General features: G+C 44.0%; 1 protein-coding gene across 1 annotated transcript in view; it reads right to left on the bottom strand.

Annotated features, from left to right (window-relative positions):
* The window catches only part of BFSP2 (beaded filament structural protein 2), a 73,274-nt gene that overhangs the window by 19,102 nt on the left and 39,715 nt on the right, over positions 1–14,457 (bottom strand). The window contains exons 3-4 of the mRNA XM_057739232.1: positions 9,437–9,593; positions 8,283–8,444 (exon numbers count right to left, since the gene is read on the bottom strand). Of these exons, the coding sequence (XP_057595215.1) occupies positions 8,283–8,444; positions 9,437–9,593 (319 nt within the window). The remainder of the gene's footprint in view (positions 1–8,282; positions 8,445–9,436; positions 9,594–14,457) is intronic.

Below are 14,457 nucleotides of genomic sequence, written 5' to 3'. Positions count from 1 at the left end.
TGAATGACAGTTGGGCTGGTGATGATTCTCAAGAGGGTGAGGGATGAATAATAACAGTTTTTTTTTTTCTTTTTCACACTATGCAAGATTTATTTCTGTTAATTACAGTGCCCTTCTACCCTTTCCCAAAGAGATAATCACTGTGGTGTGGTGTAGACCCCAGGAGTGCTGGGACAGCAGTGAGTTTGCAAATTGCTGGGCCTCTGCGGTTTAGCTTTGGGAACAGAGCCAAGGAGACGTGATAGCCCGATGCAGAGAAAAACATCCCTGGACCAAGAGCCAGGAGAGCTGAACTGTGGTGCTACAACCAGCTGTGTGACCTCAGGACATCAACTACCCATTCTGGGTCTCAGTTTCCTCACCTCTAAAATGAGGGAATGGGACTGATGGTCTCTAGGGTCATTAATTGTAAATATTCATGAGTCTCCTAAGAAGCAATGGACCCAAACCATAGCTGTGCTTTGGTTTCACTTTCTCTTTGTGTTGTTTTGCCTCTCACTGGTTGTGGGCACTGTATGTCCACACTGGAACTGTTAGGCACTATTTGCCGTGGAAATTGCTTGTAGTGACCTAGCCCAAGGATTTGAAGGTTAGAAAGAAGAGCTATTGATAAGGGGTAGGGGGTAGAGAATCAGGGAGTGGAAGACGTTTTCTGATCTGGAGAACATTGGGGCATCCAGACTTGTGAAGCCCCTGTGGGGAGGTTTCCTGTTGATACGTAGGGGGCAGGGGTTGAGGAGGGCCGGGAGAAGAAACAACAGAAAAAGTCCTTCTGGTTTTCTTTTGGGAGTTTTTATCAACTCTTGTGGGTCCCAACTTTGACTATGTATTAGAATCGCCAGAGAGCTTAAAAACCATCTGGTCCCTCTCCTCCTTCTGATTTAATTGGTCTTGGGCCTGGGTGTTTTTGAAAGCTCTCTGAATAATTGTGCTGTGCAATCAGGATTGAAACCCACTCAGAGGTCACCAAGAACTCAGGAGCAGCCCTCTTGCCTTTTTTCAGATTCTACCTTATTTTCCCCACATCCTTCATGCTTTCCTTCCTCTTCTGCTCTTTCAATCCTCTGCCTCAGAATTCCAGAGTTATGAATGGGTGGAACGTGGAGAAGGGAAGAACAAACCCTGTGCATTCTATTTTATGGTTAATTCCTTTCTTATGTATGAGGTTTAATAAAAGATGCTTTCCCTCCATTAATATAATTCATACTGCTTGAGAAAAACTTCAGAAATACTCAAAAACAAGAAAGAAAAAACATCACCAAGTGAAATGGGTCTCACACTTAAAGACGACCGCTGCTAATGCTAACACCTTTACAATTTATGTTTTCTTTCTGATTTTTTTTTTTTAAAGACAGACCTTTTCTTTACAGCCTTATTAACGTATAATTGAAGTAAAATAAACTGCTTTCTGACCTTTTCTTGATGCCTAGTTTCTTTGTTTGAATGCTTTACCTACCGTGTAGAGCAGGGGTTGGCAACTGTAGCCCGAAGGCCAAATCCAGCCCGCTTGCTGTTTCTGTAAATAAAATTTTATTGGAACACAGCCATGCTCACTGGTTACCTTCTGTCCACAGCTGCTTTCACACCGCAGTGGCAGAGCTAAGTATTGCAGAAGAGACCATCTGGCCCAGGAAGCCTCAGTATTTACTGCTATGTTGTCCTTTACAGAACAAGTTTGCTGGCCCCTGGTACATACCATTCTGTACTCTCTTTTCTCCCCTTGTTTTACCTTATTGCCTGAGCAGTTCCCATATTGCTATAAATGCTTCATAAATATCATTTCTAATAACTGCCTGATGTTTTATTGTGGGAAGACATTCGGGAACCTTTTTGATGTGGGCCGAGCGATGGGATTCTTGAGCAGTGGAGGAGCTGAGGGTGCGGGGCGTGGAGACTAGTATCACCCTGTTTGGTCCTGAGGGATGGCTGGTTAGCCAAAGACGGGTAAGATTCCTCAGAGGAGGAACAACCTAAGACAGGCACAGCCGCAGAGGGGCCAACAGGGGTGGTGCATAGAACCTTCCTTATATCACTGTGTTTGGCCCTGGAGGATGACTGGTTAGCCAGAGACGGGTAAGATTCCTCAAGGGAGGAACAACCTAAGACAGGCACAGTCGCAGAGGGGCCAACACGGGTGGGGCACAGACCCCTAATATCTGAGAGAGGTCTCCTACCCCCAGGGCTGTTTTGCTCTCCACCCCCAGCTCAAATCCACACCTGCTCAACTCGGACCCAGGAAGTAAACAAAGATAATTGCCTCAATCATGTGAGGCCTTTGACTGTTTATGAGTGTAACCTGAGAATGTTAGCCCACGAACTCAATAAAAGCAGCCTGGGATGAGTCAGTGGGGCTCTTGATCCAAGAGGTCTTGAGCCCCCCGGTCCCATCTTTCTCTTCAGTCTGTGTCTGTGTCTTCTTCAAGCTTGCGGCACCCGTCACTCACCTCGAGTCGCCGAGCTGGTCTCGGCAAGTGGCGCCCAACGTGGGGCACGAAAGGCTTGAGTGACGAAGGTTCACGGAAAGTGAAATTGATAAAAGTAAAGAATTGGGAAGTGCCGTGAAGCCCCCAAGAGGAGAGTAAGAGGCCTCTGAGAAAATCCTGCCAGTAAGTAAATCTCTTGGGTAGTTTGTGTTCGGGGTAAAATATGGGAAATAAAGTTTAGATTAATATCAACCAGATGTGTGCCTGTTACGGCAGCTCCTAAGGGCAGGTGGAGTAAAAAGCAAGTGAAGGTCTTGTAAAAAGCAAGTGAAGGTCGATTGTTAGAAATTCTGTAAATAGTTGAGAATATTGTATGTAGTTTCCTTCTTTAGGCTAACACTGGGTTTATATACTTGGGGATAAGGTTGGGAGCAAACTTAAAAAATTGCATTCTAAAGGGACTCCCGTACCAGGTTCTGTTTGGTCAATGTGGTCTCTGATTAAGTTAGTATTAGAGCCTCTGTTAGAGCCTCTATGGGCTCCTGAGGGCTCAAATGATAGCTTTGATGAAGAAGCCGGTCCGTCAGAGGACCGATGGGCTTGTGCAGTGCCAAACGAAACTGAAAAACAAAAAGGAATTAGAATTCATACTGAAGTGATTGATAATGATTGTACTGGAGAAATTAAAGTGATGATATCAACTTCGGTTCCATGGAAAGCCCATCCAGGTGATAGAATAGCACAGTTGCTTATTCTGCCATATTATAAGATTGGCAATAGTACAAAAGTAAGGAGAACGAGAGGCTTTGGAAGCACAGGAGAGGCCGGAGTTTTCCTCTCTGAAAAAATTTTAGAAACACGCCCGACATGCTCAGTAACTATAAATGGAAAAGCTTTTAGAGGATTGATAGATACAGGTGCTGATGTTTCAATTATAAGCAGTAATCATTGGCCTTCTCGCTGGCCTACTTGTCCTGCAGACATTACAGTGGTAGGTTTAGGTAGAGCTCATGGCTTGCAGCAAAGTGCTAAAATATTGCCTTGTATTGGCCCAGATGGGCAGCCAGCCCACTTACAACCCTATATAGCAGACCTTCCAATTAATTTATGGGGAAGGGATTTATTGCAACAATGGAAGGCTGAAATCCACATTCCAACGATAGATACTTATAGTATGCAAAGTCAAGAAATGCTAATAAATCAAGGATATCAGCCAGGGTTAGGTCTTGGTAAATATCATCAAGGGAAACTATTTCTCATTCCAGCTGAAGGTAATGCAAATAGAGAAGGTCTTGGATATCAATCTTTTCACTAGTGGCCACTGTTCGTAAAAGCTTACTGCTTCCCCCAGCACCAATCCCATTGACCTGGAAAACTGATACACCTGTATGGGTTGAGCAGTGGCCTTTAACCATAGAAAAGTTAGAAGCTCTAACAGAATTAGTGACTGAACAGTTAGAAAAAGGACATATTGAAGAATCTTTTAGCCCATGGAACTCTCCAGTATTTCCAATAAAGAAAAAAACTGGTAAATGGCATTTATTAACAGATCTCAGAGCAGTCAATGCAGTTATACAACCAATGGGGGCCTTACAACCAGGCCTCCCATCACCTAATATGATCCCTGCTAATTGGCCTTTAATAGTTATTGATCTGAAAGACTGCTTTTTCACCATTCCATTACATCCCAAAGATAAAGAAAAATTTGCTTTTTCTGTGCCTGCACTAAATAATAAAGAACCTCGAAAAAGGTTTCAATGGAAGGTGTTACCTCAAGGCATGTTGAATAGTCCTACTATTTGCCAGAATTTTGTTGCTAAAGCCCTTGAACCAGTACGACTAGAATTTCCTAATTGTTATCTTATCCATTACATGGATGATATCTTGTGTGCTGCTCCTAATCAAGATTTACTTACTTCTGCATATATTAGCATGCAGCTTTGCCTTGATAGAGCAGGACTTAAAATAGCTCCAGAAAAGGTACAGATGCATAGCCCATATCAATATTTGGGCACAATAGTTGATAGAACAACTATTAGACCACAAAAGGTGGAACTGAGGTCAGATCAAATCCAAACTCTTAATGATTTGCAAAAACTCCTAGGAGATATTAATTGGCTCCGCCCATGCATAGGGATCCCCACCTATGCATTGTCTAACCTATTTGCTTTGTTAAAAGGAGATTCAAAATTAAATAGTCCAAGAACTTTAACATCAGCTGCTTTAGAGGAACTAAAACTTGTAGAAAATAAAATTCATTCTTCTCAATTACAGAGAGTAACTGTTAATCAGCCATTGCAATTAATTATATTACCTTCTCCTCATTCACCTACGGGGATATTAATGCAAAATGAAGGAACTGTGGAATGGTTGTTTTTAGCAAATACTATGGTAAAATCCTTGTCACCTTATTTAGAATTATTAACTCAGTTGGTTCTGAAGGGAAGAACTCGAAGTAAGCATTTAATTGGAACTGACCCTTCACATATAATTATTAATTTAACTACTAAAGAAATTCAGGCTTGTTTCCAAAATTGTGTAAGTTGGCAAATTGCCTTTGCTGATTATATTGGAAAAATTGATAATCACTATCCGAAAAATCCCATTTTGCAGTTTCTTAAGAGAACTCAATGGATTCTACCTCGAATAACAAAATCTGATCCTATACCAGATGCTTCTATAATTTTTACTGATGGCTCTAGTAAGGGCCGAACGGGATATACGGGATTTAAAACACGACAAATCCCTGTCCCTCACTTTTCAGCTCAGCAAGCAGAATTATATGCAGTTATCTGTGCTTTGCAAGACATACCTCAGGCCGTTAATATTTTATCTGATTCTGCCTATGTGGTTCAAGCCACTAATATGATAGAAACTGCTACTATCAAGCAGTCTATTCCACAGCCTCTTTATGATCTTTTTCTATTACTTCAACGAGTTGTCCATTCTAGAAACGCTCCTTTTTATATTACCCATATTCGGGCCCATACTACTTTGCCTGGGCCTCTGGCAACAGGTAACAGAGCTGCTGATAGACTTGTTGCACCCGTATTGGATGAAGCTCAACATTTCCACCAGTTAACTCATGTAAATGCTAAAGGCTTAAAAATGAAATTTGATATTACATGGAATCAAGCCAAAGATATATTAAGAACGTGTCCATCATGCCAAATTATTAATAATCCTCAGCAATCTGAACCTGGTGTAAACCCACGGGGCTTGCGCCCTAATTCTTTATGGCAAATGGATGTTACTCACATCTCATCCTTTGGTAAGCTCTCCTATGTGCATGTAACCATTGATACATTTTCTCAATTTATATGGGCTACTGCCCAGTCTGGTGAAACTGCAAAGCATGTGCAAAAGCATTTATATGCATGCTTTGCAGTCATGGGGTTGCCACAAGCCATTAAAACAGATAATGGCCCTGCTTATATTAGTAAAGCATTTCAACAATTTCTTGATATGTGGTCTATATCACATTCTACAGGACTTCCTTACAACCCCCAGGGACAAACAATAGTTGAAAGAGCACACCAACTACTTAAAAACATGCTCCAAAAACAAAAAGGGGGAATCACCCAAGGGCAACAAACAATTTTAAATAAAGCCTTATTTACTATTAATTTTTTGAATGTATCTGCACAGGCTACAGATACAGCAGCTGAGAGGCATTTTCGAGCCTCATCTAAGAATGTGACTCATTTTAATGATTCACAGCCGCTGATATGGTGGCAGGACCCATTGACTAATATCTGGTCATCAGGAAGGTTAATCACATGGGGAAGAGGGTTTGCTTGTGTGTCACCAGGACAAGGCCTGGAACCTGTGTGGATTCCATCTCGGAGAATTAAGCCATATCATGAGCGTTCCAAAGAAACGCCATTTTGAATGGGATGTAGAATCTCCGGAGATGAACTTTGTACATTTGTTTTCAGGTTTGAGCTTTGGATACTAAGTTTACTAATTATGCCATCCCTGATAGACCTTTGTGTGAAATAAAACGGATATGGGCTGACAGACAAGATCAGATTCTTTGGGATGTTTGCCGTGGGACGGAGGGTGTGATACTACTTAATGGTTCCTATGGAACAGTATGAAACTGGTCCCCTAAGGGGTATGCAGTCTCTAATGGTTTACACCAAAAAAACTCCTCCTGCAATCCCTATAAAAGGTTGTGATGGCATATACCAATATTGCCATGCACTCGCCCTATCCCATCTTATGGCTTAGGATTGGATTAATACTTCCTTGGCCTCAATTAGAGAATGGCAGAGCTCAAACAGAAATATGGAAACTTCCCTTAAGTTTAAGAACATTACAAATCTGGGATGGCCATGATGCCAGTGACACATATGCTGGGATATGGAGCGGATGGTGTCACACTGGACATACAACAATTACAAACTAAAATAACTGGCATGCAATATGATTTTTGCAGTCTCTACACCAAATTTGCTACTTTACAAAGTATAGCTGATGGATTAAAAGCATTGCATCCACTGGATTGGATAAAAGGCATGAATAGCAGTCTCCTAAGCATTTGTTTACTTTTTGTTGTCTTTTAATTATCCTATGTTTAAGTTCTCAGGTGCACAGGAAGAACGCTCCAAGGATTGACTGAAAAAGAAATAACTCGAATAGGCTTATCTTCTCCTACAGGCTTATCTTCTCCTACGAAAACAAAAAGGGGGAGATGTGGGAAGACATTCGGGAACCTTTTTGATGTGGGCCGAGCGATGGGATTCTTGAGCAGTGGAGGAGCTGAGGGTGCGGGGCGTGGAGACTAGTATCACCCTGTTTGGTCCTGAGGGATGGCTGGTTAGCCAAAGACGGGTAAGATTCCTCAGAGGAGGAACAACCTAAGACAGGCACAGCCGCAGAGGGGCCAACAGGGGTGGTGCATAGAACCTTCCTTATATCACTGTGTTTGGCCCTGGAGGATGACTGGTTAGCCAGAGACGGGTAAGATTCCTCAAGGGAGGAACAACCTAAGACAGGCACAGTCGCAGAGGGGCCAACACGGGTGGGGCACAGACCCCTAATATCTGAGAGAGGTCTCCTACCCCCAGGGCTGTTTTGCTCTCCACCCCCAGCTCAAATCCACACCTGCTCAACTCGGACCCAGGAAGTAAACAAAGATAATTGCCTCAATCATGTGAGGCCTTTGACTGTTTATGAGTGTAACCTGAGAATGTTAGCCCACGAACTCAATAAAAGCAGCCTGGGATGAGTCAGTGGGGCTCTTGATCCAAGAGGTCTTGAGCCCCCCGGTCCCATCTTTCTCTTCAGTCTGTGTCTGTGTCTTCTTCAAGCTTGCGGCACCCGTCACTCACCTCGAGTCGCCGAGCTGGTCTCGGCATTTTATTGCATGGTTGGGCTGTGGCTTAGTCTTTCTCCTGTTATTAAACATTTATCTGTTTTCCCTTCCAATTTTTTCACCCTTATAATAATAAATACTTCAGTGGGATAGTATATTTGGATGTAAACTTTATCCGTATTTTCAATTATGCCTTTAGGATGGGGTCTAGATTATTCAGCTGGGAGGCAGGAGCATTTTAAGGTTCTCGATACATATCATCAAATCCCTTCCTCAAAGGTGTCACACTGGCTTGTTCCCCCCAGCAACTCAGGAAAGCACCCACTTTTCCACATGCTTACCAGCACTGAGTATTACCATTTTAAACTTTTTCTGCATTTAGACAAGTAAACAAAAAGCTGTTGTTTTAAATTGCATTTCTTTCCTGTCTAATGAGATTGAAATGGTTGCTTTTCTTTCCTTGCATGTTGGCTGCTATTCATCTTTGCTTGGCCTCCTTCTGCACAGGGCAGAGTGAGGGTGCTGGGCCTGCTTCTCACCTTAGCTTGGAGCAAGGCACCTGCTTCCACCCGGTTCTTTTCGACGTCTCTCTCCCAGTGAATCCTGATCGTCTCAAGGATGTCATCCAGCCCACTGCCAATGGGAACATCCAATTGTTCCAGCTCAGACCCTGCCAGCTGTTTGTACAGCATTCTCACATCCTGAAAATGACAACATACACCTCAGTGAGTTCCAGAGAAGAAAGAAAAAACATAGAATTCTAGCCAGCTGAAGCCCATCTCTGTGGGAAATAGTTTGCTTCTCATTTTGCTGCTGCCAAACGTGGGGCTTCAAGAGACAGGCAGAGTCCCTGGTCCTCTTTGCAGCATGGGCGCTATATTCTTTTTTCCCCAGGATGGATTTCTTATGCTGGTCTTCACAAACCCAGGCCCACCCAAAGCAAAAATCAAAATAAATAAATAATGAAATAATAACATAGAGTAAGCAATAACAGCAAGATGAAATTTATGAATGTCATCAAGTCAGAGTAGGCAGAAAGAGATTTAAAAACAACTATAGAGTTTTTAAAGGGTTACCTTTGGAGAGCAGTGGCAGACAATGGAGCTAAGGACAGGAGGAAGTGGGCTTACTGGTTCCTGGTTAGCTTAAGGTTGGACAAGAGAAGGAACTTCCCAATGTGAACATGGTTAAGTGGGTTTTGACTTTTTCAATTGCAAGCACTTTGGATCTTGGATCAGTGACAGGTGTGAGTTTGTGCGGTTTAGACAGATTTAGAATTAGTGCCATTCTGCAGACACTGGACCACATCACCTTAGGAGGTCCCCTTCAGTCCTGTCACTCAATGATCTGACCTGATTTCATTAACATGAGTGACCGCAGCCTGGATCTACTCTCGGAGTTATTTTGTTTGTTGAAAAAAGCCTGAACTAGAAAGCTTAGGGGATGTTCCCTCCAATTCAACACACGTTCCATCACTCACTATTGCTTGGACCTGCTTTCTCCCCATTTATATACCAGCCTGGTCCCTGAAGCCATCTGAGCTCATCCACGACAAGAATTTGAAAATATTTTACTGGTGTTTTGCCTGCAGCCCTGGGCAAGTGACATGGAGAGGCTGCCATCACCTGTGTTGTGAAGGTCAGCCAGACAGGTGAGGGCCTCTGGTCCTGTCGCCCGCCCAGCCCCCGCCTACCTCTTCATAGCTCCTTGACAGGAAGCAAAGCTCTTCTCTCAGGCTTTCTATTTCACTCTCCAGATCCATTTTTGTCGAATTTGCTTCATCAATGACTTTATACAGAGAGTTAATTTCCTCTTCCGCCGCCTTTCGAAACGGCTGCTCATTTTCATACCTGTAGGTAAAAGAACTCAATCAGCAGAGCTGGATAACCCCAGAGAAAAATAATCAGATTATAAATGTGACCAACAGGCCACTTATGGGATCCTTAGGGAATGAAAGTTAAAAGTCACCGTTCTCATGGGTTTGAGGACACTGCTAATGCAATTGTTAGGTGTTGATTTATTAAAATGAAAGCGATTGCAGCCAACTTCTGGTAACAGGGCACCTGGATGAACAAGCTGCCATCCTCATGGGGCACTGGAAGCCCAGAGCTCTAGGGAAAGCTTCTCCAAGAGGTCAGATCCAGGTAAGGGGACCAGCGTCGTCAACGTTATTCTCCTTTGTCATCCTTTTCATCTGAGGATCCTTTAACGGACATTACTGAGACTCTGCTAAGTCCCAGGCTACGTGCTGGTGATCTCCAAATGAGGAGCGTGCATAGTTCCTCTCTCCAAAGAGCCCATGTAAAATCTCAGGACCGTGGCTGCAAACCCAAATGCCTTCAGGGGCCAAGTGGGGAATGTAGATGAGGGACAAGGGCCAGGTCTGGGCAGCAGCGAGAGGTGGGGACTGACATGCACAGGAGAGCACATGCTTCACATAAAGGGGCGGTGCTGCCCAGCCCTTCCGCATCTCTGCAGCATGGGAAGCGGTATGCCCTTCTCTTGAAGAGAAACCGGAAACCTGGATTTACATGTGAAATATGCAAAAAAACACAGGCATACGTATACACGCAGACACAAGTCTGAAACTGCCCCCTCTGAGACGTTTCAATCTCTGGTTTGCACAGGGCCTTTTTCTGACAACTACCCAACAACTTTGTCAATTTCTCCCATTGGCTCTCCTTTCTTCTATGGCCTTCCACTCAGCCAAATTTCACACCTTAGCTTCATCCATCCGCAGAAGGGAGAAGTCTCACATCTCTCACTTCAGAAAACATCTTAAGGTCTTAGAATTTTAAGGGACTTTAATGTTCAGTTATCTGAACTCCTGCCTGGTGACAATCCCTTGATGGCATTGTTGAAAGGTGATCATGCAGGTGCTGTTTCAATACTTCCAGAGACAGGGACCTCATCATCTCCCAGAGCCATCGTGCCATCTTTGGACAGCTCTAACTATTGCAGATTGCTGCCTTCAAGAGCTTTAGTCTCTATTCCTGGAAGGGTCTGAGTTCCACCCACTGGAACACCCAAAGTCAGTCTAATCCTTCCATTGGCAAGCCTACAAATATTTGGAGACACTCTTTTATGTCACCCTCTCATCCCCCGTCTCCATCCCCTCCACCCCTCCAAGCCTTTTCTTCCTCAGGTCAAACATTCCTACTTCCTTCCTCCATTGTTCACGTATTATAAATTGGTTTTCATATCCATCGCTGTCGAGGGCAGGGACTATGACCCTTGCATTTTTGTTTTTCCAGCACCAGGTTTAAGATATATTTGTGGAATGATTAGAAATGCTCCGATTGGTCTTTGTCCTTCTTAAAATGTGATACAGAGAATGAAATGCAAAACTCCACATTGCCTGATCACTTCAGAGTCTTGTGGGACTGTCTGCTCCTTTGTTTAAACTCTTTAATTCTGTTCATCAGGGATCCTGAAATCTGCATTGTGGGTTTTTGTTTGTTTGTATGTTTGCTCTCTTCATTTTGATCAGCTGTGTTTGCTACTAATTCACAGTGAGTGTCCCGTCAAGGAGACCCCCTGAACATTTTTCACAAGAGCTGCTTTAAGCCCGATTTCTCTGTCCTCCTGAGTGCACCTGGTATTGGAACCCAAGAATAGGAGTTTATGTTTATCCTCTTTCAGCTTCGTTGGCCCATTGTTCCAACGTGTTGGGATCGGAATTGTGATTCTGTCATTCCAACTCTTCACCACCCCAACTGGTTTTGTATCATTTGCCATTTTGCCACGCCTGCTTTCAAGCACCTTGCAATTAAAAATAGTAAATGAAAGGAGTGAGGACAGAGCCCTGTGGCATACCACCAGAGACTTCCCTCAGAGTTGGGCCTGTCCCTTTGAATCAGCACGTGGGGGATGGTTTCTGAAGCATTTTTCCGTGCTCTATATGTGGAATTAGATTGTCTACCCAAGTGTACTCTTTTTGAAGGATTGTGTTCTTATTAACATTTAGTTCTTTTGGAAACAAGTCCTGTCCTTCCAGCTGAAATGGAAACCCACCCATGTAACGGGGATTATTCCCTTTTGACCCAAGCTGGAAGCATCCGCCTCGTGCCTCTGGAGTCCTAGTCTGCTCACCTCTCCAGGGAGTGTGGTCCCTTCCAGCACATGGTGCATTCAGCATTACTGGAGGTTTTGGGCTCCTATAGACAGTTTTCTTGGCAGTGCGCCGAGGATCTGAAATATCCCTGTGTTATCCCCCAAGGCTGCTGTTAAGCTTTTAGCTTTTTTCTCACCACCCCATTTTGAATGGTGCTTCAGTTAGAATCCCTGGGTGCTCTTGACACCCAGAGCTGTCTTGCCTTGACCTTCAGGCATCCCTGACACAACACTGTCCACGGCATCCCATCATTTCTGCTTGGCCGCTCCACCGTCACCTCAGCTCAGCTTCCTCAAAACCAAACTCATTACTGACCCCTGAATTTTAGGTAAGTGTTCCCTCCTCAATTTTCTACTTCATTCAAAGAATCACCAGTCTTCTCAATTACCCAAGTTCAAAGCCTGGAACTTACCTTTAACCTTGTCTTTTCAGGTTGTCTATGTAGATAATTTCCAAGTCCAGCCAGTTAGGTCTTCCACCCATCCCTCAAGTCTGCCCACTGCTACCACCCCAGGCAGGCCCTGAGCTATACCTGCCTCCCGTTGTCTTCCCAGGCCCACAGTATTACCCCCAGAGTGACTGTCCTTAACCACATCGAGTCACGCCTCTGCTCAGATGCCTTAAGTGTCATCCTCTGACTCCTTAATAATCTGATCGGAACTTACTTTCCAATCACTGCTCCCAATCCAGACCCTGCCTCTCCACCAGCCCGAACCCTTCCCTCCCATTGTTTCCCACCTCTCCTCTCCACTGCTACAAAGATTCCTTTAAGCTAAAATCTGGTCACGAGGAGCCACTGCTCAAATCCCTTCTATGGGTCTCCTCTGCTCTCAGATCATTTCAAGCCCTTTGGAATGGCTGGTGTGGTCCTCCAGGATCCATCTCCCCCACATTCACTCTACACGCCCTGGTTATCCTGAGCTGCTTGGGATTCCACTCACTCACCATGTCTTCTCGCGTCCTCCCGCCGTTGCAAATGCTGTCCTCTCTGCCTGGAAAGTCATGCCTCCTTTACGTGCCTGGTCAATTTTTACGTGAGTTTAGGACCCAAATCAGGCAACAGATCTCGTCAGCCCTCTGTAACCAGGCTAAATGTCCGCCCCTCATCTGGGCTCATCTCCAAGATGGCATATCTGCTTGGTAATCACTGTCTGCTCACTCCGCTGCCTTTCCACTACACTGTGGGCTCACTGAGGTCAGGAACTATGCCTGAGTCCCTTCACTCCCAGCACCTGGCAAGGAGCCTGGCACAAAGCAGACGTTCAAACATTCGTTGAATTCATTCATTCATTCAACAAATATTTGTTGAGCATCTATCTGGTGCTGGCACTGTTTTAGATGCTGGTGATACAATAGGGCACAAAATAGCCCAAGCTCCTGCTTTCAGTGAGTCTACATTCTATCTTGTTGAATGGCAAGACAAAGGTGTGTATGAACGAATGAATGCATGCCCAAAGGAATAAATGAATGAATGAATGAAAGACATTTCAGTCAGATCCTACCTTAATCATACGTAATTGAATACTACCTTAAATTTAGTATGAATGGTTTGATGTCTATTGACATCTTTTTTTTTAAATATTTTATTTATTTATTTATTTGGCTGCACTGGGTCTTAGTTGCGGCATGCGGGATCTAGCCCCCTGACCAGGGATCAAACCTGGGCCCCCTGCATTGGGAGCATGGGGTCTTAACCACTGGACCACCAGGGAAGTCCCAGCTGGTGTCTGTATTTAATCGTGCAGGGAGCCATCGGTGGCTGCACGATGGCTGCACTTCCTTGTGCACCTGTGACCTTGGCAACCAGTGCTGGGCAAGATGGAAACACTGGCTGGTTGAGAGTCTGACTGCAGCGTGACCACTCATGGAGACCTTTTAGCAGGTGGCAAAGCTTGGTCTCAGAGAGAGGAAATGACTAGGGGTCCGAGGAGAGGGTGGAGATTTCCGTCTTCATCACAGCACCCTTCTCATTCCTGAGATAAGGATGGCTGTGGGGTCATGGTCTTCCCCACAGACTCCCAACTATATGCCCTCCTCTTCATCTTCACCAATCTAGGGAACAACAATCCCATCACCCACCCATCTGCTCAATTCCCAGGACACCTTCCCCACAAAATAGTCCCCAAATCACTGTGTTCATGTATAAAAGGGGTGTCTTTTTTTGCTTCTCCGTTAGGCTGGTGTTTTGCAAACCTCATTCATCTACGTGATTTTGCCCCAAATGTGTATCTTCTGTATCATTATTTACTTTATATTGTTCCTTAAATTCGTGTACTTAAAGAGTAAATCTTAGATCAATAAACTTTAACAGTTCTTTATATTAAATAAAATTTAAATTGCTACTGTAAATGATAGCACTATAGTGGAAAGACAGTTTCATGGACCATAAACAGAAGGTAACTATAAAAATGAATACACGACTATTAAAAATAAAATGTTTACCTTTATACCACTTAAAATGATTGTCAAGGCACATTTTAGGAAACACTATATTCGACTCCAAAGAGGTGGTTCTCAAGGCTGAATGGACATCAAGAAATCCTGGTGAACTTTAAAAATACAGAGGCCTGGCCCCACCCCCCAGGACTCTGGTTGAATTA

This window comes from Hippopotamus amphibius, chromosome 6 (assembly GCF_030028045.1).
Source record: "Hippopotamus amphibius kiboko isolate mHipAmp2 chromosome 6, mHipAmp2.hap2, whole genome shotgun sequence".
NCBI classification, from domain to species: Eukaryota; Metazoa; Chordata; class Mammalia; order Artiodactyla; family Hippopotamidae; genus Hippopotamus; species Hippopotamus amphibius.
Note: the sequence above shows the minus strand (reverse complement) of the source record. Positions and strands in the feature narration are given on the sequence as shown.